This window comes from Apodemus sylvaticus, chromosome 16 (assembly GCF_947179515.1).
Source record: "Apodemus sylvaticus chromosome 16, mApoSyl1.1, whole genome shotgun sequence".
Classification (NCBI taxonomy): Eukaryota; Metazoa; Chordata; class Mammalia; order Rodentia; family Muridae; genus Apodemus; species Apodemus sylvaticus.
Window position 1 is genome coordinate 72,074,502 of NC_067487.1, and position 26,200 is coordinate 72,100,701.

Here is a 26,200-nt window from a genome sequence, read left to right on the forward strand (position 1 = left end):
TTGAGTCACATTATGCTTATCTCAATCAAGCCCCGTCTCACAGATTCTGTGTCCAGTTTATGTGTCTATGATGGTGGCTTGTTAGCATTTTTAATGTATTCTGTTTTATTTATTTTCATTTTCAATGATGTTATTGGTTCATTTTTAATCAAAGAAGTTTAAAAAGTGTAAATGCTAATGTGAAAATTAATATTTTGATTCATTATAACTAGTTGTCTATTTTACACCACTAGTCTATACTCTTAGAGAACATAGATAGAATACAAAGAACTCTCCTAGGAAACTTGAAATCTATTTCTGAATTATAACCAGCTTCCCACAATGTCTACAAATAAATTGAATGGCTCTTAATCAATTCATGAGCGTATCACGCTAAAGTGACCTCATGCTTGTGCCTGTGGCCAGCCTGTCATTCTTTATAGTCTTTTGTTTTCATCACCCAGAATGCTGTTCTCTCTACAGATGTAATTATACAAGTCACTATTAACCTTTCTTACCTTTATCTCACCAGCCCCATGTCCTGCTCTCTCCATGTCCCTTCCTGCTCTTTAAGCTTTCTCCAGCTTAGATGAGAGAGCATTTACTTCAGGTAGAGAGGCCCTTGGTGCTCCTGTCAAATACATGGCCTGGAACATCTTCCCAATATATTCAGCTGTCTGTTTGCATTTGGATTTGCATTCTGCCTTCTATGCTGTTCCTGACCTGGAACGTTCTTTTCAGAGAGGCTTCTGCAAAGTAAGTCCCTATCATGGTTTTCCACATGTTTAACAATATAACCAGGTGCTAGCTTACAAATTCAGATTTGGTCAATTAGCTGATCACTCCACCATCTGTTAGGAAAAAGTATATCTAAATTCCCATTTGTAGATATTCCTCTATAGCTGTACCCCTCTTATTTATAATCTTTAGATAAATGACAGGTATTGTACTAGTAGAAGGAGTATGCCTTTAAAAGCTACAAATGTATGTGTGATATAGAAGTCTATAAGATCTGTACTTAGACAATATAGTGATATTGAGTATGCTTCAGTTATAATTTAGCTGACACTGAACATAGGAATAGGCCATGATGTTGATCAGCACAAAATGTTGATATCAAATGTTTGACAAACCCCACAGTCAACATTGGTTTATTCTAGCATTATTTTGGGCAGAATGCCAATTTTTGTCCAAATGTCCAAAAATGGTCTTGAAGTGAGACCTTCACCAGAGTCTTTGCCTTCACCAACCTGCCAGTGTGAGCCTGCATGTATATCTGTGTGTCTAATTCCAAGTGGCCTCTATCCTGGTCTGTGTATTAGCCTGTGCCTCAGTATATGTGATCAATATGGGCTGGCTTATGCCTCATTGCATCTGTCTGTCTAGAGGCTTCTTTGCTGCTGAATATGTATGGTATTATATTCTATTTGTAGATTCTCAATCTCTTCAATGTCCAAGCCACCTGCTCCCTTATCCTCTCCCTGGATTCAAAGCTTAAAACTCACAAGGCATTACTAATTTCCTTATATTTGACTTTTAGTATACACAGTTCAATAGACTACCTCACACCTATTTTTCTGTTATGTCACCCCTACCCTTTTTTTCAGTATGTATAATTTATTTCCATCTAGACTGTGTTTGAATTGAAACTGATAGTAATATTCCAATGATTTAAATAACTAATTTTAAAAATCATTTCTTATACCTCTTTTGTTTAGATTTAGATTTTTCTTTCTTTTTTTAATTAGATATATTCTTTATTTACATTTCAAATGTTATCCCCTTTCTTGGTTCCCACCCCCTTGGAAACCTCCTAGACCCCCCTAAACAATCCACCCACTCCCACTTCCCTGTACTGGCATTCCCCTATATTGGGGCATCTAGCCTTCTCAGGACCAAGGACCTCTCTTCTCATTGAAGTCCAACAAGGCTATCCTCTGCTGCACATGCATCTGGAGCCATGGGTCCCACCATGTGTACTCTTTGGTTGATGGTTTAGTCCCTGGGAGCTCTGGGGGTACAGGGTAGTTCATATTGTTGTTCCTCCTATGGCACTGCAAATTCCTTAAGCTCCTTGGGTCCTTTCTCCAGCCCCTCCATTGGGGACACTGTGCTCAGTTCAATGATTGACTGAGAGTGTCTCCCTCTGTATTTGTCATGCACTGTCAGAGCCTCTCAGGTGACAGCTATATCAGGTTACTGTCAGCAGCTACTTATTGGCATCCACAATAGTGTCTGGGTTTGGTAACTGTATATGGGATAGATCTCTAGGTGGGGCAGTCTCTGGATGGTCTTTCCCTCACTCTCTTCTCCACAATTTGTCCCTGTATCTCCTCCTGTGGGTATTTTGTTCCCCCTTCTAAGAAGAACCAGAGTATTCATACTTTTGTTTTCCTTCTTCTTGAGCTTCATGTGGTCGGTGAATTGTATCTTGGGTATTCCAGGCTTCTGGGTTAATATACATTTATCAGTGAGTGCATACCATGTGTGTTCTTTTGTGACTAGCTTACCTCACTCAGGATAATTTCTAGTTCCATCCATTTGCCTAAGAATTTCATGAGTTCATTGTTTTTAATAGCTGAGTAGTATTCCATTGTGTAAATGTACCACATTTTCTGTATCCATTCCTCTGTTGAGGGACATCTGGGTTCTCTCCAGCTTCTGGCTATTACATATAAGGGTGCTATGAACATATTGGAGCATGTGTCCTTATTACCTATTATGCTGGAGAATCCTCTGAGTATATGCCCCAGAGTGGTATAACAGGGTCCTCCAGTAGTATTATATCCCATTTTCTGAGGAACTGCCAAACTGATTTCCAGAGTGGTTTTACCAGCTTGCCATCCCACCAAAAATGGAGGAGTGTTCCTCTTTCTCCACATCTTCACCAGCACCTGCTTTCTCATATGTTTTTGAACTTAGCCATTCTGACTGGTGTGAGGTGAAATCTCAGGGTTGTTTTGATTTGCATTTCCCTGATGACTAAGGATGTTGAACATTTCTTTAGGTGCATCTCAGCCATTTGATGTTCCTCAGTTGAAAATTCTTTGTTTACCTCTGTTCCCCATTATTTTTTAATCTTTTTTTCAATATATTCTTTATTTACATTTCAAGTGTTTTTCCCTTTCCTGGATCCCCCCTCCCTGAAATTCCCATAAGCCCTCTTCCCTCCTCCTATTCCCCAATCCACCCCTTCCCACTTTCCTGTCCTGGTATTCCCTTACACTGCTGCACTGAGCCTGTCTAGGACTATGTTCATAGTAGCCCTATTTATAATAGCCAAAAGCTAGAAAGAACCTAGATGTCCCTCAATGGAGGAAATGATACAGAAAATTTGGTACATATACACAATGGAGTATTATTCAACCATTAAAAACAATGAACTCATGAAATTCTTAGACAAATGGATGGAACTGGAGAACATCATCCTAAGTGAGGTAACTCAGTCTCAAAAGAACACTCCTGGTGTGCATCACTCCTGATAAACAGATATTAGCCTAGAAGCTTGGAACACCCAAGACACAATGCACATATCAAATGCTCCCCATTATTTAATAGGGTTATTTGGTTCTCTGGAGTCTATAACTTCTTGAGTTCTTTGTATATATTGGATATTAGCCCTCTGTCAGATCTAGGGTTGGTAAAGTTCTTTTCCCAATTTGTTGGTTGCAGTTTTGTCCTATTGGTTGGTTATAGAAACTTTCTAATTTTATGAGGTACCATTTGTCAATTCTTGATCTTAGAGCATAAGCTATTGGTGTTCTGTTCAGGAAAATTTCCCCTGTACCCATGCATTGGAGGCTCTTCCCCAGTTTCTTTTCTATTAGTTTCAGTGTGTGTGGTTTTATGTGGAGGTCCTTGATCCACTTGGACTTGAGCTTTGTACAAGAAGATAAGAATGGTTCAGATTTGCATTCTTCTGCATGCTAACTGCCAGTTGAACCAGCACCATTTGTTGAAAAGGCTGAGAAGGTAGTCCTGGCTTTTATAAGGAAGCAGGCTGAGCAAGGCTTGAGGATTAAGGTGGCAAGCAGCACCCTGCTGTGACTTCTGCATCGGCTTTTGCTTCCAAATTTCTTCCCTGAGTTCTGGTCCTACTTGCCTTCAATAATGGACAGTGATGTGGAAATGTAAGCAAAATAAATCCTTTTATCCCCAAGCTGTCTTTTGACTGTGGTGTTTTATTACAGCAATAGACAGCAATGCTAAGGCAAGCCCTAATGTTGAATTATTGCAAAGAATAAAGCAGGTATGTTTCTGATCAATTGGTTCCAGATGGTGTGTATTTAAATAGCAATGTCCTTACTTTTAAATAAAATTTAAACTCTATCACTGTCTCCTTAACTCTAGTTTCAATTAAGACATTAAGCAAACATCCCAGTGAGTAAAGTGAAAGGTGACAGAGGGTGGATTTCCATCATGTGGTAAGATAATTTATCATTGAAACCCAAGACTTTGTATGCAGTCATATCCTAGGAAATTGCTTTGAGAAAGAAACTTCTTTTCCTTTCCATTCAACCTTATTTGAAATGGTGTCAGGGACTGACTCTGAGGTATTGACACTAATAGGTGTAATGGTCAAGTAATCAGTAGACAGGCTGCTCCTCTGATAGAATAATTCATTCCTTAGTGCACCCTGGCCCATTTTCCTTCCTGATTACCACAAATTTCATTCTCTTAATTTTTGAAGTGTATATGTATGCATGTGTGTGTGTATGTGTGTCTTTGTAAAAGTGTACATGTTGTATATGTGCTTCCATGTGAATGTGTACATGTAGAGGTCAGAGGCTAATGTTGAATGTCATTCTCTGATGCTCTTACATTATTGTTACCATTATTACTTATCTACACAGTCTCGCATCTAAAGTGGAGCTCACCAATTTGGCTTAACTAATTGGCCACAAGTCCTTTCCTCTCTCACCCTGAGAAAGACTTTTTACATAAAGGTTTTCATTCCAAGCATGTGGGATGGAGTAGAGACTGAGGGAATACCCAACTTATAAGCTGCCCAAATTGAAACCCATTCCACTGACAAGTGCTAATTTGTTAACACTATTAATGATGTGCTATTATGATTGTAAATAAGAGGATATTGTCATCATTTATAATTGAAGCTCCACCCTCAGCTGACTGAGTCAGCTATGAACACCCACAGGCTATCAGTAGATGGGGCATGGGGACTCTCATGGAAGAATAGGAGGAAGGTCAGCGGAACCAGAAGAGGGGGAACTCCACAGGAAGACCAACAGAGTCAACTAACCTGGATACTTGGGACTTTCCAAGACTGAACTACCAACCAAAGAACATACATGGGCTGTAACTAGCTAGGCTTTTCACTCAAATGTAGAAGATATACAGCTTGATCTTCATGTGGGTCCTGAACAACTGGAATGGGGGGGGGGGCTATCCCAAAATCTGTTGTCTGTATGTGGGATATGTTCTTCTAGCTGGGCTGCCATGTCTGGCCTCTGTGAGAGGAAGTAACTAGCCTAGCAGAGACTTAAACTGCCAGGGTGGCAGAGATACTCACGGGGGTCCCCACCTGCTCAGAGGAGATGTGGGAAGGGGAAGAGGAAAACAACTGAGGCACGGCACGGGTGACAGGGAGAGTGGCAGTGAGCAGGATATAAAGTGAATAAGTAAACAAAAATAAATTAAATTTAAAGAACTCTGCTTAAGTGTGAAAAAAACTTGTATTCCAACCACATTTCAAAGAGATTGCCTTACCAATTTTATTTTCCTGTCAACTGCTGTCTTACTCTGTTTGCGGGGTTTCAAATTTTCTAACTTAATTTCAGTTCCTTGATAGTGAACCCTTCAGGAGGTACAGCAGGAGGTTCTGTGGCATTTGTTATCTTGTTGAAGCTGAATACAACCTCAGATCAGACCATGGAGACCTTACAGTGAGGTCCAGGTATGTTAACATTATTATGTTTACTTTATTTGTATTTACATATTTTTGTGTGCATGTCATTGTACATATGCAAAGGTCAACTTGGCAACAGGAAGTCTTTGCTTTCCATAGTGTCTCATTAAAGATTTTTCAGGTCACTGTGTTTTTGTTAATAAGAGCCTTTGTATGATGAATTATCCTATTGGTCCAGTCATTGCTATTTCCACATAAATGTTAGAAAACGGAATGCAGTTGACACCCAACATTCCATTTGTCTGCAAGAAACTCATTGACTTTTAAAACTAATGGTATGTGCAGGGAACCTCTTTCAACTTAATCTAGCAGACAATTAGTTACATTTTAATTTTTCAAAATATGCTGCTGAGATAGAAGGTTTTGCATTTTTCCTCATTATAAATGATGATCTTTGCTTCACTATAACATGTTCAGATACAGTCCTTTGACAAATGGTTGAATGCATAAAATATTACACCTTCAATGAGATTTGTAAAAGTAATTTTTATTGGCCAGATGTAATTGTCTTTTTGGAGGCTTATTGATGAATAAGCTCACCCTTTCTAGTTCTTTCTGAACTCTGGCTCGCTGAATCAACTCAGCTGTTCTTGGCTCAAATTCTTCTCCATGCTGACTGATTCGATCTGGCTTCTCTCACTTTCCTACTGAATTGCTCTGCTTGGCCTCAAACTAACTCTGGCAATTTTTAAGGTCTAGGTAAAATATTAAGGCCTAGATGTAATGTTAAGGAATAGATAACAGTTACAGGAATAGCCTGTTATTATAAAGAAACCTTCTCATATGTTCATACTGCTATTAGGAAACTTTCTAATGCTAAGATTGATTACATATTCTGTTATGTTCTGTGCCCTTGGAAACCAATTAGGATACAAGTCAATAGAAATGTGTTGAATCATTACCCACAACATGCTGGGACCCAAATCAACCACCGAAGAGCATTCCCTATGCCATAGCTCTTATGCTACAATCTGTCTGTGGCATAGATATAAGAGCGACACCTGCCTGCACTAACATAAGAAACAATTTGGAATAAGACTTCCATTTTAAGAAGTGATGCAGTAAGTGTAAGCTTCCAAGACTTCTGCGAACTGACATCCTACTTAGCAGGAAGAAACATGTATTTGTTTCTGACATCCTGTTTGGCAAGTTGAGACATGAATGTTTGACAAATCCCATCCTTGTAAACAAGTTAGAACATGAATATTAGACAAGGCAAGTCCCAATACTCTAACCAATGGGGACAGAATAAATGTACAGCAAAGACATGTTCCTAAGAGCATCCCTGATCCCTAAATCCTGAATGGTGAAAGAATTTGGCACAGATGTTTGTGGACTTAGGGTACAAAAACCCTGTAGGATCTTAACTTGAGGTCATGGTTCAGTTCCTCAATCTGGACTATGGTCCTGGTCGACCTGCCCTGGGGCATAAGCTCAGTAAACTGTCTCTGTCTGAAAGAGATTGGTGTTTTTACGGTTTGTGAGGCAATTCCTGGAGCCCAACAACAATCTGTTCCAATCTTCTGGCTCCTTCTTATTGTCTGACTTCAACTGCCTAAGCTGACCTGCACTGAACTGCATGATCTCACAAATAAACTCAACTCCACTGCACTGCACTCACTGCAATGATCCCCGATTGTCCTCTCTCCCTGTGTTGCTCTTAAGTAAGTTCTCTTTCCTGTGATGTTTTCCTGAGACTTGGGCATAGCCTATCTCTGACTCATTCTGTCAGATCTTTCTCAGCATCCTCACTTTGTCTGGCCCTCAATTAGATATCACTTTTAAACATGGCTTTTTCCTTCTACCAACTAATCCTATCTTAAAGGTATTTACTAAGGCCATGTCTGCATTCCATGCAGATGACATAGACCTAGAAGGTCTTTGATATGATTAGAGCAGTCAGTTTGATGGATTCAAATTCCTCTACCCAGTTTTCCCTTTTAACTTGTGTTCTCAATTTTTTAGTTTTACTATTTCAGTCTAAATTAGATTTTTCTGTTAAGTGCTTAAGTGAAGCTCTTTATAAAGAAATTTGTGAGCCTATTAAAAAATTCTTCAGAAACAAACAAAAAATCATATTTACACTCATCAACTAATTAGAGGTCAAAGTTCTAAGAAATTTTGTATTTTCTTCTGAGTAGCAAAATCTACATTTAATTCAAATTTTTATTTTTCATTCAGAGGTGATTATAATGATTCTTCCAACATTTGTTTACTCATATTAACTATGCTCTCTATAAACACTCTGACTTTCAGACCCATAATTTTCAGATTCTCTGAGGCAGGGGTCAGATGCCTCTTTCTTTCTTTCTTTCTTTCTTTCTTTCTTTCTTTCTTTCTTTCTTTCTTTCTTTCTTTCTTTCTTTCTTTCTTTCTTTCCCTCTTTTTTCTTGTTCATGTCTTTATCTCTCCCACACATTTTAATACTTTCATTCTGTAGTTCATGCTTACTCTTATAAACTTAGCAACTGAGACATAGCCCATCACAACTGAAATTCCAGGTAATCATGCAGAGGAGGAAAGCTATCAAAACACAAATATGTAAAACAAATACCAAATGCTGCCAACTAAATTATATCTGTTGCAGCATCTTTATTTCTGCCTAAAAATATAAGCTTTTAGTATGGTAGAAGTGGTTTTGTAGAACTTTCATATGGTCTTAAGAAAAAGTCTTATTTTATAAATCAGGCTCATTTGGAACTTGCTATCTATTTCAAACTGACCTGTAATTTAAAATTGGCCTGACTCAGTATCCTTATTGAGGTAATATTCAGACATGTGTCACCACACCAGGAGTCTATTTCCTTGCCAAGAAAATCTTGTAAAATTGAATCAGTATTGGTTCACCTTGTTGTTGCAACTTTAGACTTCTTTTAACTCTATCAAAAAATGAGAAGTTTTGAGGAAGATAAGAATTTTCTGCTTTACTTTCTCTATTTGGTAGAAATGAAAAATGTCCCTGGAAGTCCATAGCCTTTTCTGCCTTCAATGTAAATTCAATATGATACTATTTCCCCTTTTTCTAATCAGAGGGGGGAAAGTGCCATAGTTGGATTATATCATTGTTTGTAGAACTATTTCTCATATACTTCTGGTAAATAAAGATTTATTGAAAAACACACACACAAAACAGGTTTTAGGAAGCTTTTCTAAAAGTTTCTGACAAAATTTTCACTCTTTTTCATGGTTTTAAAACACTTGATGATTTCAAGGATGAAGAAGACACAAAATGTGACAGGTTTTTCTTCCTCAAAGCAACTGTGGTATAAATTTACACTCCAACACTACAAAATTATGAATAATCTACTGAATAAGGAAACTAATTCTTTAACTTTTAATATTTCCATATATGAACTCTTTTTTAAAATTTATTATTGTTTTGGTTTGGTTCTATCCTCCAAAATTAAATACTGAAAGTGCCTGTCAAGTTTTGTCATTTTCCTGCTAAACATAGTAAAACCACACTCCAGCAGTGTGAAACAAATATCACCTTCATAAGAGCAAGGGAACATTTGACTTTCAAATTAAAAAAAAAAGCTGAATCCAGGTTATGAAGAAAGCAAAAAGCTAACTTAGTGTTAGGAAATACTGTGTACTGGAAAAAGGACTGTAAGAATGTGTTGACTGTGTGAGTATGCCATCACAGGCTCAGTTAGACAAGAATGAATACTGTTAGCACACAGAATTGTGGGTGGAAACTGACATTGTTATAATGAGAACGCTCCATCCCCTTGCCTTCTGTCAAGTTTTGGTACTTGCGTATACATAGGAGTGGTATATGTACATTCAGATACTGCACATATATTTCATCATATTTTTCTGAAGATCTGTTACTTAATGATATAGAAACACAGAAAAAGCATTTATATATATTTTAGAATTTCATTTATACCACTTATGGAAAAACAGTGTTGTTACCATTTGATGACTAATTTTCAAATACAATCTTATTGAAGAAGGCCAGAATGGGGCCTAGTTTAGCTTGGGACCCCATAAATCTGGCTCCTTCACATGCATATGCCATGGATGCTTGTTCTCTGCTTAATGTTACATCTCTCTCCCAATAATGTGCCCAGCAACCTCAGAACTCCTTAATCCCTTACCTGCATACTTCCATATGGAAAAATAGGATAAGTTCCCTTAACTTTGTTAACAATCAGATTTAGAATGTTTCTATCAAGTGTATTCCAAAGGAATATGAATAATAGATGGGTCAGTCTGGACTGAACTAGTTCTGGGTACATACTCAATGAGCCAAAACTGTCTTATAATAAACTTTTAATGGTGTTCCCATATCTAAACATAATGAAAGCAATTTACTGCAAACCAACAGCCAATATGAAATTAAAAGGAGACATCACACTTGAAGCAATTCCTCTGAAATCAAGGTCGAGACAGGGATGACCATATCTATTCAATATAGAATTCGAAGTGCTAGCTAGAACAATAAGACAACAAAAAGAGATCAAGGGGTTACAAGTTGGCAAAGAAGAAATAAAGGTTTCACTATTTGCAGATGATATGATGGTATATATAACAGACCCCAAAAATTATACCTCAGAACTCCAGCTGATAAATAACTTCAGCAAAATGGCCAGATATAAAATTAACTCAAATAAATCAGTAGCCTTCCTTCATACAAATGATAAACAGGCTGAGAAAGAAATTAAGGAAACAACTCTCCTCACAATAGCCACAAATACTATAAAGCATCTTGGGGTTTGTTTTTACCAAACAAGTGAAAGCCCTATAGAACAATAAGTTCAAGTCTCTCAAGAAAGAAATCTAAAAGAATCTCAGGAAATGAAGATATCACCAATGTTCATGAATTGGCAGAATTAACATAGTAAGAAAAGGCCATCCTACCAAAGGTAATTTATAGATTCAATGAATCCCCATCAAAATCCCAAGACAATTCTTCAAAGACATGGAAGGAGCAATTCTCAAATTCATCTGGAAAAGCAAAAAACCCAGAATGGTGAAAACAATTCTTAACGATTAAAGAACGACTGGGGGAAATCACCATCACTTACCTCAAGCTTTTCTACAGAGTCATAGTTATAAAATCTTCACAGTATTGGTACAGAAACAGACATTGGTCAATGGAATAGAATTGAAGATCCAGAAATAAAACCACACACTTGTACTTTGACAAAGAAAAAAAATACAATGGAAAAAAGAAAGCATCTTCAATAAATGGTGCTGGTCTAACTGGCCGTCTGTTATATAGAACAACCAAAATAGATCCATATTTGTCACCTTGCACAAAGCTCAAGTCCAAGTAGATCAGGGACCTGTACATAAAACCAGATATACTGAGTAATTGAAGAGAAAGTGAGAAGGAGCCTTGAACTCATTGGCAGAGGTGGAGATTTACTGAACAAAACTCCAGTGGCTCTTGATCTAAATACAAGAATTGATAAATGGGACCTCATGAAACTGGAAAGCTTCTATAAGTCAAAGGACATAGTCAATAAGACAAATTGGCAAAACAACAGATTGGGAAAAAATTTTTACTAACCCTACATCCAATAGAGGGCTAATATCCAAAATATATAAAAACTCAAGAGCCTAATGACCAAAAATACCAAACAACCCAATCAAAAAATGAGGCATAGAACTAAACTGAGATTTCACAATGGAGGAATCTCGAATGGATGAGAATCACCTAAAGAAATGTTCAAAGTCCTTAGTGATCAGAGAAATGCAAAGCAAAATGACTCTTGAGATTTCACCTTACACTAATCAGATGGCTATGACCAAAACCTCAGGTGACAACACATGTTGGAGAGGTTGTGGAGACAGAGGAACACTCCTCCATTGCTGGTGGTATTGCAAACTTGTACAACCATTCTGGAAATCAATCTGGAGGTTCCTCAGAAAATCGGAACTAGATCTACCTAAAGTCCCAACTATACCATTCTTGGGAATATACCCAAAAGATTTCCCACCATGCCACAGGGGCATGTGTTCCACTATGTTCATAGCAGGCTTATTTGTGACAACCAGAAGGTAGAAACAACCCAGATGTCCCAAGACAGAAGAATGGATACAGAAAATGTGGTTCATTTACACAATGGAATACTACTCAGCTGTTAAGAAGGAGGACATCCTGAGTTTTGCAAGTAAATGGATGTAACTAGAAAATATTATCCCGAGTGAGGTAACCTATACTCAAAAGGATATGCATGGTATGCACTCAATAATAAGTGGATATTAGCCAAAAAGAAAAAAAGTACAGAATACCCAAGATACAGTCCACAGAACTCAAAAAGTAACAAGCTGACATGCCCAAGTGAGGACACCTCAGTAGCACATGGGAGGGAGAAGAAAGCAATCACAAGTGGGGAAGGATGGAGGGACCTAGTAGGGAAGGTAGAATGAGGCAACGAGTCAGAGGGAGAGGGGAACCTGATTTGGTATTGGGTGAGGGAAAAGGACTGAAGCCCTGAGGGCCAGCAGAAAGAATGGAAACAGGCAACCTTGGGAGACAGGAGGTTGGGGGAACCCTCCAGAATACACCAGAGTCCTGGGCAGTAAGAGACTCTCAGAACTCAAAAGTAAGGTTGTGTTAAATGAAATGCCTGACAGTATGGAGAGGGAACTTATAGAGCGTGCCTCCAGCCAAGAAGACAGGGCATCAAAAGAGGGAGATGGGGCCATCTCACAGTCACAACTCTGACCCATTAGTGTCCCTGTCTGAAAGAACTTCAGGGATAGAAATGGAGAGGATTCTGAGGAAAAGAAGGTTCAGCAACAGGACCAAAATGGGATCCAGCTCAAAGGGAGGGCCCAAGATCTGACACTATTACTGAGGCTATGGAACGCTCAAAAAAAAAAAAAAATGGACCTAGCATGACTGCACTCCAGAAGACCCAACAAACAACTGAAAAGTGAGATGCAGACATTTGTACCCAACAAGTGGACGGAAGCTGTTGACCCCTGTGGTTGAATTAGGGAGAGGCTGAAAGAAACTGAGGAAGAGGGTTGCCCTGTAGGAGGACCAGCAGTCTCATTAACCCAGATCCCCAAGATCTCTCAAACACTGGACCAGCAACTATGGAGCATACACCAGCCGATATGAGGCCCCCAGCACATATACAGCAGAGGACTGCCAGGTCTGTGTTCATTAAGAGATGATGCACCTAACTTTCAAGAGACTGGAAGCCCCAGGGAGTTCAGAGGTCAGGTGGGGTGGGGGTGGGGACATCGACATGGAGACAGGGGAGTGGGGACGAGGTATGGGATGTGGAACAGTGGGAAGGTGGATGGGGGAGGGAGGTAAAATATGGAGTGTAAATAAATAAAAAAAAACATTTTTTGAAAAAGTAAAAATTGTATATTGAGTTTAACTATGTAAACAGTCATAATATTTGAATAAACTATCAGATTTCATTCTAAAACTAGTAATGAAGGATGGATAATGTCTGAATGGTTTAATTTTTATTTAAAGTATTTTCAAACAATATATTTTATCATATGTCCCTGCTTTCTCCAGATCTTCCTCACTTTCTTGTGCATGTACATTCCTGTTTATGGACTTTGAGTTTGTAGAAGGTCAAGGCAGGACCTGGGTCTCTTTCCCTTCTTGTTGGTCGCTGATTCATAAGTAGAACTCCAAGCTACTTCTCTAACACTGTGTTGTTCTGTATGACCCCATGCTTCCTGTCATAACAAGGAGGAACTAAACTTCTCAACTGTAAGCCCAGCCCCAATGAAATGTTTTCCTTCATGAGAGAAACCGTGGTCATTGTGTCTCTTGACAACAATTAAGACACTAACATGAACACCGTTACTAACAATGATAATATAGTCCTTATATGGTTTTATACCTAAAATCTGTTGTTTTTTTGTTTAGAGAATTAAGAAGATGAGGTTTTACATTAATTTTAAATTAGGTTTTAATGATTTATATGAATGACATAAATCCCAATACAATGTATAAAGTAAGAAAATATTTTACCTAATGAATTAGATAAAGCAGAATCACTAAAATTTCAAAATGACTCAAATGGAGACAAAAATAAAAGATGCAATAAATATAGAACAAATACTTAAATTATTAGTTTAAAGGCATTTACATCAATATTCATATCAAATGTAGTGGCTTGATAGCTATTTTTTTTATTTGTTTTCAAACTGCAGTTAGATTGAACTTAAAAATCACACTATGCACAGTATAGTTTGATGTCAAATGTATTATAAATAGGTAAAATGTACATTCCTTACATGGAAGTAATGTTTTCAAATGCTGAAACATCTCTATCAATGCCTAACTAAACAGATTTCAGAGAAAAACTATCACATGATGTTAATGTTATTTAATTTCTAAATGACAATAATACCTTGTTTGTACAAATATGTGAAGAAAATGGTGTCATGGCACAGAGAAATAGGCAAATCCATAATCATAATGATGATATTTCTCTGAGTAATAGATAGCATATGAAACACCAGTAGGATACAGAAACCTTGAATAACGTTATCCAGCAACTTCAAGGAAAATATTTGCATATGTTTCAGAATGAGATAAGATCAAGTGTGTTCATTAGCAAATGCCTAGTCTATCAGCAAAAGAATTTTAAAATATTCAAATATAAGCATTAATCTACATTGTAAAATGTAAATAGAGATAGTATTTCAACAAATGAATAGTTGCTTGTTCTTTTGTTTAAGATTTTGTGTTTTAAAAACTGTTTCATAAGTATCCCAGTCTAACCTTGATCTTGTACTAGCTTTCTTGCCTCAGTTTCAGGGCAGAGATGATATGCAAACACCATCATGTCTTGCTGACTTTAAGGATTCCAGTATTATTGATTTTAGTACCTATAAGAAATAGTTTAAAAGACGTCCCTGTCTTGTAACTGATTTAAAGTCCATATAATGTTTAAAAAATGAATTATGAAGTTTTAAACCTCTATTTTTATGCTGCATACAACTCTACCCACCAAAGTGTCAAAACCCCTGAGAGGAGTTTAGATTGATGGTTGTAAACCCTTGTTGGAAAATTTTATTTATAGCTCATAAAATAAATATGACTACATTTCTAACAAAATGTTCAATATGTATTTGATCTGAGATGCCACCAATTATAACATATACCACTAGTTCTAATTGTTGAATGAAAGAGCATCGTTCTCAAGTAAAATGTAAGTTAAGTGGGTGGGGAGATGAGACTCTGTGCTTTGGAAAAGAAAACCTGATCAGATTTATTGCATGGATTTTTTTTTTCCATAAAAATATAGAACTTGATACATTGCTCTATAAAGCATGCAAATGACTTAATGTGATGTCATTAGAGCTTACCAAGTTCTGATATTTTAAAGTGCAAAGCTCTGAATTGTTAAATGGCACATTTGCAGGTATGAAAATACAAACAGATGTGGGCTTTTCAAATCAGAAACTAAAACTGTTTCCGTTCAACAAGCTTGTTTGAACTAAATTCAAGCTAGCATCTCACTGAAACAGCTTTCATAGCCTATAGGTAATTAGACAGATTTGTAAATTCTCTGCCATGACCATTTAAGTAAGAAAGCTATTCTCAAGGTTTTGTTGGTTCACAATACACCAACAGCAAGGATACAAAAACATTGTCTACCATAAAAAGTTACAAACACTTGAAATGTGTGACTCTCTTAAACTTTTCTCCAACCTTTGAGCTAAGCATTTCTAAGGATGTCTTTGAAAATGTCAAGCTCTTTGTATAAATGACACTGAGTAATAACTCGACTCAATGACTTTGGACCAGTTGAGGCTGTATTATAATATATGGCTGGAACTATAAACCAATCTCCAAGCCTTTTTTCCAGAATTCCACAGAAATTGATACCAGTTAATAAATGAAGTTTTCAAGACTAGAAATAAATAAATAGGAATTTCATACTTAAGCAGGTACATGCTGTGTGGAGTCATAAAAACAGATAATTTATTTAAAAATTTTTAAAATTTCAAATTATAATGTATACAGTCAAACTTAGAGAACTGTTGTATTTGGATAATTTTGAGTTGTACTAAAACACTACTCAAAATTTGTCTATCTCTAAAGTCCCAACTTGTTCTTAACTATTTTAGAGCAGTTACCCACCGAACCTAAATGTTTCTTCTAATTTCACTAATTCATTCATAGTATTTGTCTTAATAGGCATTTTACACACATAAATTATGATATAATTTCATGCTTCTTATAAGTTTATAAGATATAAAGTAAATTTTAAATACCCACATCTTAGGGAATCTTATTGGAGACACTAGTAAGACTATTTGCTATTATATGTTTCACTATCACATATTTTTATTTAACATGATTTATTGTATACTTTGCGATTATTTTTAGAATAAATTCAAAATCACTTGGGGATATTTTTTCTTACTGTTTCTTTACTAATATATTATGATTTCCATTATTATATTGTAATGGATTTGTATGTATGTTTCTTTTGTTGCTTGTTTGTTTTCCTTATATTATGTTTTTGTACTTGTTTGCACGTTTTGTTCTCTAAAGAGAGAAAGAAGAGCCACGTAGTTGAGTGAGTAAGGAGTAGGAAATATCCGGGGAGAGTTGAAAAAAAATAAAAAAGGAAAATTATGATTCAAATACATTACACAATTTTTTTCCATTAAAAAAATAAAGAGAGCCCAATTCTTCACTCTATAATTCACATGAAAAATTTACCTTATCTTTTCTCTGTTTTTCATCCTGGTAAACCATCCAGTGCTCGCCATCATTGCTGTAGGCTAGTTTGTATGAACCAACAAACTGCACATGACCAAAATCCTTAGCTCCTTGTGTAATGATGCCTGTCACTTTGGTAGGGACAAGAAGATCAACCTAAAAAGAGAAGAGAACATTCCTTAAATGCCATGACTTAACCCATTGAAAACCTGCAATTTCTTGAACTCAAGAGAATAAAGCCATATATGCTAAGTGAAATTCTCCTGGTTATTTGTACTACAAAAGATATGACTGCATTTATCTGTGGCTTATATTTAGATTTTGCAATCAGGTGTCTAGTCTAAGACGTCTTGGACAATCATACTGGACCATCTTAGAATAAAGTAATGGTTGGTTTAGTTCATTAGTTCTTCCTGTATTTAACTATTTCCCCTCGATGCCAAGCATCTGACACTGAGTTTGAACACTTTTGATCATAACATTATGAGCATCCTTATTGATCAATCCAATCTCTTAAAAATTAAATGCTTCACAGAGAGCAGTACAAACAGTACTTAATATTTGATGATTCAATGTTAAATAAGATTCTCACTGACTTTCGTGAATTTTGTTCACTTTAGGATTACATAATATATTAATAGTAATTGTTCTCTGAAAATCTTCTTTCAGAAAATTACAATCCCAGACAATTTGAGGAGGAAATCAAGTGTTCAAAACTGAAGGACACACATATGGGCAACTGGAGAAAGGGAAAAAATAAGGATTAAAAATATGAAAGTCTAACTGTAGCGTCTGAGTTGTTATACTTTGTCTTCTTACAAAAATGAATGGAACCTATAAATGTATCATATGAACGAAACCCATATATGAAATATATGAAAACTAGCCTATTACATATTAAAATTACCAAAATATGAATAAAACCCAGGGGCTATGGATGCTTTTCATTAAATAACACAGCATTAAACAAACAGAAATTTCCCTACTTATTTTTTAAACCAGTTTTTAACCTTTATACATCTTGCAATGCTAAGAAAAACTAAATTTATAACCTTTCTTTTCTTGGCAGACAACATTTGAAGTCACCTTTGTCTTTATTTGCGTTCCTTGATCTGTAACTTCCCTTGTTGCCCTTGCAAAGCACTGTCTTCCAGCTATTTCCTGTGACTAAGTTCTATGCTACACACTCAGTCTTATCTTTAACCATCACAATCCAATGAGTGACCCATGAGTGCTTTCAAACACTGTGTTCTATTGTTCCCATTTCAAGTCTTCTCTTCTATGATATTGTAAAGTAGCCCCAAATAGGTGGCCATAGATCAGATACAGGCAGTAACTGACAACAGATAACTAGGGTGTATAAATAGCATATTTGGGGACAAAAATATGCATCAAAATATGTGAAAAATATTTCTAAGTGTTGTACTTTAAGATTTCACACACACACATACAAACACACAAAAAGCATTTATACAATGCATATGTGTGAGTGTATTTCAATTTATATGGAGTTGTTCTCATTTGACAGAACAATTAAGGAAAGTAAGCTAAACATAAATGATTGATTAAGATAAATGAATGCGTCTACCAGTTTGTGAATGTTCATGAAAATATTTCAGAATGAGATATTGTCAATGTGTAATATAATCTAAGATACCCCATTAGTTGAGCAAGAATGTTGAAAGGCAAACATGCTATCCTGGAAATAGATGCTGCTCATATTGTCTAGATGTGTTCCTGGCACCACACATTTGGTACTTTGATTGGCCACATATATTATCTCTTTACACATGAGGAAAAAGATATCTAGAGGAGTCACAAATCCACCACATATTCCAAAGTCATACAGTGAATAAAAAACTTGAGATTCTATGTTATTTCTTTTTTCCCCAGGTTTTACATGAATTCTTCAATCAGTACATCATACTTTCATTCAAAATTTCAATTATTTTCTCTTTTTCTTTCTGGGACTAAGGGATAGTTTGGAAGGGGTCACTACACTCATTACATAGACATATAAAGAAAAACAAAAACAATGCTGAATTCACAGTAGGAGAATTCTGTGAATTTTTACTCTGCTCCGCAGCTGACTCAGCTTAAAAATATGGGTAGCTTTTACCATTATATATCCAAATCTAATTGCGCAGAGACACTTGGTCAAAGCCTGCTGTCAATCATAATGTTCTTCATTCTGCTGACATTCAAAACTGCTAAAAGAAATGAGGTACCGGACATGAGCCACCGTGTACGTTCATAGGCTGCAAACACACAGGAACTCAATGGATCAGGGAAATGAACCACTCAGCATTGACTCTTCTGCAAAATGTCTGAATCCTCAGCTCAGATGTGAGGCGGAATCTTCCAGAATAATTTTCTGTGGTGATTCCTCCAGTCATCTGAGTTTCCTGAAGGGTGGAAATGTTTTCTCCTAAATTGTATGTCTTGGCTCTTGCCAACAGATCTGTTTTTCACCCACTCTAGCTGCTCCATTTCTCTAGCTTTTTTTTTTTAAATCTAGAAATGTTTTTCATTTCTCTTTCAGTTAAGCAAGCTTCTGTACTTAAACAGGCAGTATAGGCAGCAATCTGTTTCAACCTGGACTTTATCCTAAATTTCCCTGCATTTAAATTTAGAATAACGGCTTTAAGAAGGCTTCTTTCAGTACAAAAATAATTTTGACTCACATGGAAAATGAGCTTGCTGAAACAGGGCACATACAGAACTCACCCAAAGCAAGACACAGAGAATTCTGGCCAGTGCCTTGGGTTCTCATGTAAATCTGAGTTAAAGGGGAACTACAGACTTTCTAGACTAAATTCTACTATAGGGGACCTCACCTCCTGCAGTTTCTCTAGAATAGAACAGAATATTGAGAGGACTGGGCTGACTCATAGCTTGACATTTGGCATAGTTCAACTAGACTAATGTCTGAATCTGATTGACACAAACCTGTCATACAGCAAGTTTTTAGTAAAAGTCTCAGCAGTTTCAGTTGGAGCTGATGCCATGAACAGGAACAAGCCTATGGTTAAGAAAGCCATCATTTGTCTTTCCAGAAAATGTTGAATTAATGTGGTATCAATTTTGGTCAAGGAAATGAAGTATTGTAGTTGTAGCAAATAGATTACTGGCAAAAGCAACCAGCTAATGATTCTTTCATGTTTCAAAATGCAATTTTAAGAATTGGTGACTCTCTCACAGCTGGAAGTGATGGCTCCTTACTGACCATGTGTGGTTTTCTTTCTTTCTTAGTCTCTTCCTTCTTAGTCTCTTCATCAGAAAAGTTAAGTGAACCACTGCCTAAGCTTTTATGAAAATAAAATGTGTATGTATCTGAGCATACATATAATGTAATAGAATGAGTAGTATGAAGGACATTAATTAGAAGATCAGATAAAAGAAAACAATTGAATATTCTGTCATAACCTCGATAGAAGGTTGTGGAAGTGGGGGCATGGGTGTCTAGAGCTGCATGTATATCAACATATGCATACAATAAACATAAATGAAAGAAAGGGCCATGGATTTGAAAGATTATAGGAAAGGGTTCATGGGCTTAAAGGGAGTAAAGAAAATATAATTATATTATAATCTCAAAATTAAAAAAGGATAAAATTTATTTATAACATGAAAAAAGTGAGTTGAAGTGTATTTTGATCATATGATCAGAGCATATACAAAGACAATCATTTCTTCTTAAAATAGTGAGAGAAAATTTGATATAATCAAAGTTCTTATTTATGTGTAAAGAGTTAACAGAAATAACACAAGTTTTATAACATTTTTTATCATGTTTAAATATTCTTTTGTACATAATATAAATGTAGTATAAATCTGTTAGATCAGAAATATACTTTCTCCATCGGTTATTAATCCATTGTTGGTTGAATTTATGAATGTATAATCTACATATATCACAGACAACATATTTAGAAGAAATTTGTTTCCAGTAGACAAAGGATGTTATACATGCTAGACAGGTGTGGTAGAGCTACACACTTGTGCTTATGAATACTTATTTTGCCTAGACATTGAAGCATAAAATTTATATAATGTCAGTTAGGTTGAAGTTACACAATAACTCCTACTTGGGTTTGAACAATGTTGTTAACATATGTTGACTCTTTTTGCAGTCATAACACAGGCCAATTAGTGTGTTATTTTATGACTTATTATTCGCTTTCAGTATCTGATTTGATGTAACGATTGTAAAGTTTAGATTTCTTGAAGTGTATATCTCGTAATATATTAAATCTAGAACCCATTATTATATCCTCTAAAGTGAAATGGTTAATTTCAAATGTAGTTTTAACCATTTAAAACAGAAGATGGTTTTCTTATGTTATATTTTAACAAGAAAATTTGAGTAATAAAATCATACGCTACGAGTGGTGCTAGGAGAAGCTTTCTGAGTGCAGGTGGTCATGCACTATTATGTTTGCAGGACATCTGGTGTGTGGTAACATTCCAAATACCCAGTTCTCACTTCTCCTGGACTCAAGTTAGAGAGAAATCTACATTTAATGGCTACACTTAATTACAAAATACACAGAGATGTGTGTCAGCTTGAACTTCACTCCAAACTTGCTGTCAGCTTATAATAGTTAACTTTCTAAAATGATGAATTTAGAATCATGCAAATTGACTGAATATTTTAACTTAATATGGGTAGCTTGGTGATTAAGAGCATGTTGGAGTTAACCATTTAATTTTAATAATCTTTTCATGGTAAAAATAATTGTGTGCCGAATAACAATCTTCATGAAGGAGAACATAAAAAGCAACTTTACCTCCCAGATGCAATTGGTCCATCTCTTTGTTTATGTTTGTGTTCCTGAAAAATTCTATTATTTGGCATTAAAATACAATTTTATAGATGATTTTTAAATTATAAAACATCTGTTTATTTATTTTTCATTAACTGATGGCAGACCCTTCTCCTCCCAAGGATAAAATATTATTTTTAGGGCTGGTGAGATGGCTCAGTGGTTAAGAGCACTGACTGCTCTTCTGAAGGTCTTGAGTTCAAATCCCAGCAACTACATGGTGGCTCACAACCATCCATAATGAGATCTGATGCCCTCTTCTGGTGTGTCTGAAGACAGCCACGGTGTACTTAGACATAATAAATAAATAAATCTTTAAAAAATATATATTATTTTTAAACATAAGTCCTAGTTTGTCTTTTGTTGTGGTAAATACAAAAGCCCAAAACAACTTGAGGAAGGAAATGTTTTATTTAGATTTCAGACTGTAGTCCATCACTATGGGTAGCTAGGACAAGAACTCAAAACAAAAGTCTGGAGGCAAGAATTGAAGTAGAGACTGTGGAGGAATGTTGTTTATTAGATTCCTCCTGGTTCCCATTTGGCTACATTTTTTGTATAGTCCAAGCCCACTTGCCTAAGGATGCTACTGTAACAGTGGGCTGAGCTCTCCCAAACTACTTAGTAATAAGGAAAATTCCCTACCATTGTGATAGAGGGAATTTCTCAGCTGATGATTCATCTTTCCAAATAGTGCTGTGTTCTGTCAAGTTGACATTAATGCTAGCCTTAAAATTACATAGCAGAGGTTGCTTATATTTTTGATGCATTAACATGTATGCAGGCAATTGCTTTTCTGTTCCTATTACCTCACTACTAAATTTTTAACTTATAGTAATTTAAGGCAAACCTTGTTCATTTGGAATTCCATGATAATCATTTATAAATAAATAAAAACAAATGTGTTCTCTTCAATAATTCCACTAATGTCAACCTTCTCAGAGAATCCCATTATTCTTATCATCTAAAGATAAATTTAAAGAGCAAAAGGCTAGTAAAAGAACATTATAATTAACACAAAATATACAGTTTGTGAAAATAATGCTATCAGGGTTACAATAGGAAAAATGTAGTTGTAGTGAGTTCTAATTGTACTATCTGAAGTCAACACTTTTTATTCTTTATTCTTTCGTTTTTTACATAATTCCTGCATCAAAATATTTTCATATGCTTAGCTCACAGTGTACATGCAGCTTTGTAATTTTGTATGTTATATGCTTGTATCTTGAGTGTTTTGCATATAGTAGTCATGCTAATATAACAATAATATAATAAGTTTTATAATAAGTTGTGATAGCTATCTTATATTCCTTATTATAGATGCATGCTTCATAAAAATTATTTTATCAGTTCCTCTTGATAGTCATGTGTATGCAATTCTTTTATCCACAGCCAGAATACGTGCTAAGCTCCACTTATATTTCATTGCTCACTGCTCTTCTGTCTCTTTATAGACACAAAGAACCTGCTATTTGAATCACAGCATGCGTTGTTTCAATTTGCTCCACAATTATAAGCTTTTCTCCATTGTATATTTCCCTCTAGCATTCACATCTCTCTTGTAGAACTGTTTATGTTTATGATATCTACAATAAAGAAGGAATATTAAATTTAATGTCCTGAAATGGTACTGAATGACATTTAATTTTCATTTTCCTATATGTACAGACTAACAGTATATAGATTATCCTCTTTAATGTCCTATTACAGATCTTCTCCTTCACATTGGAATGACTACTTACATGTTATTGATATTATGTCTAGTATTTGCATTTCCCGTAGATGACCATGTACTTCTATTTTATATTTGACACTGTATTGGTTAGGATTTTTATTACTCTGAAGAGACATTATGACCATGCCAATGGCGACTCTTATAAAGAAAAAAGATGTAATTGGTAGCTGGATTACATTTCGGAGGCTGAGTACATTTGTTGTTATGGTGGGAAGCTTGGCAGTATTCAGGCAGACATGGTGCTGGAGAAGAAGATGAGACTTCTACATTAAGTTCTGAAGGCAGCAGGAAAAAGAAATGCTGCACAGTGCCTGGCTTGAGAATCTGAGATCTCAAAGCTTGCCTCCAGTGATGCAATTTCTCCAACAAGGTCACATCTCCTGGTAGTGCCACTCCCTATGGGCCTATGGGGCCCATTTTCATTCAAACCACCAAAACTATAAAATTTTAAGCTTTTCTTATGCAAATTTAGTATTACTTTGCCTTATATAGTATATTGTTTCTTAAAAGACTTATGAAATTGAATGAGCTAAAAATTATTTACATGTGTTATAATTTCTACTATCGTCTCCCTTACTTTTTTAAATCTAATTTTAAATTGAGCTAACAAGAATACATATTTATATATGCATGTGAATATTTGCATGCATGCACAAATATGAACACCTTTGTGATTGATTACAAAGCCTATATATGTGTGTAGGGGGTGGTATGTGAGCACACAATAATTTTATAATTATATATTTTCTAATTGTTTAGTGACCTATTTTTCTGCACTCATGCCTGATTGCTTATTGCAAAATTTATGCTTTCTTTTTGAAATTATTACTATTCATTATCATTATTTACTAGAATAACACTTGGTAAAGATTTCACTTATGCTTATTGGGTAAATGAGATGTATTTTTCACAAGCTATACTGTGTTTCCTGAGAAAGCAATGGAACTTAAAGGATTTCTTTTGTCTCACATTTATCTTTAATTATTTTTTATTTTTTGATAATTTCATACATAAGTACTATATTTCTATATTTTAAAATATTCATTTTTGCTTCTTTGACTTCTTAACCCTAAAAGTCAATATTGAAGCTTCACTTTTAGGCTTTCTTACTTGTAGCATTTTACCTGTCAACATTCAGTTTTTATAATCCTACCCTGTATTCCTAGAGTTTCCCCACTTGTCTTTGATGATAGTATTTTTATCTTTAGTGAGGCATCTACAGCTTTTGAATGTTAAAACTTCCATCGATAAACATTATCATAATGTCTTTCTCATCATCTTAGCATTCGCTTCACTCCCCCATGTATTCTTGAGAATAGCATCTTTACATAAATTCCTGCAACCTGTTCAGTATGCAGAAAAGGCAATTGGTCTCCCCGTGCTTTTATCATATCCTCAGGACTCTTGCCTTTCTTTGTTGTACTGTGTACTCTGTTAGATCCTGTGATACGTATTTTTTAATGAGATTTGAGAAGAGAGAAGAATCCTTGCATTATTGTCATTGACCACTGAGGACGCCTTTACTAATCATCTTCCTCAGGACGTTTTCTTGCTTTCCGTTCAGATCAGCACTGTCTCTGGCATCCTTTCCAATGCCCAGCAGACATTTACATGGTTCAACAGAACCTAGTTAAAGGACAATTCTCTTCTATTCCTATTGCATTTCTTCCAATAGGATGTGCTAATTTTTAGATGATACCAAATTTGAAGTAATCTTTATATTTAATTAAATGGGGATTTTGTCCTACTATTTCCCTATTAGTTAATCTACTTATTATCATATCATTACCAGTTTTTGACTCAAGATGCAGAATCTCAGGGCCAGGAAATTTCATTTGTTTTCCATCTTTTGCCCAGTGTGCATGAGGTGTTCCTGTAATGTTAATAGAATGAACAGTTTCACAATTAGAACAGAAGCAGCAGCTCATGAGTTATATTCCCTGTCCTCCTGGAGTAGGTTGCAGTACTGGACATTGGATTCTCTTTGTCAATGGGTGTAATAGAGCAAAGAGAGGGAAACACTGTTGCCAGGTCTGAGGTATTGATGTCCACTGTGTCCTGACTGGAATATCTTTGGTTGAAGCCTTGGTTCTAATGATTAGGATGTCAAAATCTCATACTATGGTTATAAAAGATGAATACTTGACTCTGTTTTATCAAATCTTAAAAGGGGAATTCTCAAATTCCATGAAATTTTGTTAATACCAAGAAATTTACCTAAATGGAATTTTTTGAAATATTATCAAATCTCAAAAATCATTTAAAATACTAGTAAACTAATATAAATCTTATTAAATATACTTGTATTGAAATAATATGAAATAATATAAATGGCCAGGCTTAATATGCTGCTGTTGATTTGCTTAAATAATGCTCTACTGAGGGAGAAAACTTATTTCTTTTGTTATTTTATAATGAGTAGATCATAATAGCACATTATAATTTTTACATTTGAATTGTTTTATAAACTGATGCTTAATTATAGTTCTTAATAACTAATGCTAACAAACTAGGTATTATCTTTTTCTCAGTGTCTATATTCTGAAAAATCCAGGAAGGAGAATCACTCTTTTTTATTGTTATTGAAAGTGACTTTATGCTGAGTTCATCAAAACCAAGGTTGCCTTAGGAGAGAGTGGAATTAACATATCTTCTTTCAAGACCTTTCAAGACTGATTCTGATTAGGCAGGGACCTTGGCTTATTAAACCTATGAATAAAATTTAGAATCATTCTTAACTGATTCACTCTCCAACTGAAAGAGTCATTACTAGTTGATAACTGACTATTTAATACAAGTCATTGATCAGAGAATAGTAACATATACTGATATTTTGCAATGCATTAGAAAACTGTTGAAGCTAAACTGAATGGGAACATAAATAATATTGTCAGTTCTAACTTCCATATGATTTAGAAAGCAATGATATCTTTTTTAGGTTGGAATTAAAATGATTTGCTATTCATCAATTTCTAAAAGCCCAAGTTTACCTTATATAAACTTGGCTGCATGCTCATGAAAATGTTTTTGAAAATATCATTAGGGATTACTTTATTAATTCT

The 26,200-nt window shown here is 35.4% G+C and overlaps 1 protein-coding gene across 2 annotated transcripts in view; it reads right to left on the minus strand.

Moving 5' to 3' along the window:
- The window catches only part of Edil3 (EGF like repeats and discoidin domains 3), a 513,587-nt gene that overhangs the window by 22,728 nt on the left and 464,659 nt on the right, over positions 1 to 26,200 (minus strand). For both annotated transcript variants that reach the window (XM_052159696.1, XM_052159695.1), the window contains one exon: positions 16,578 to 16,733. In XM_052159696.1, the coding sequence (XP_052015656.1) occupies positions 16,578 to 16,733 (156 nt within the window). The remainder of the gene's footprint in view (positions 1 to 16,577; positions 16,734 to 26,200) is intronic.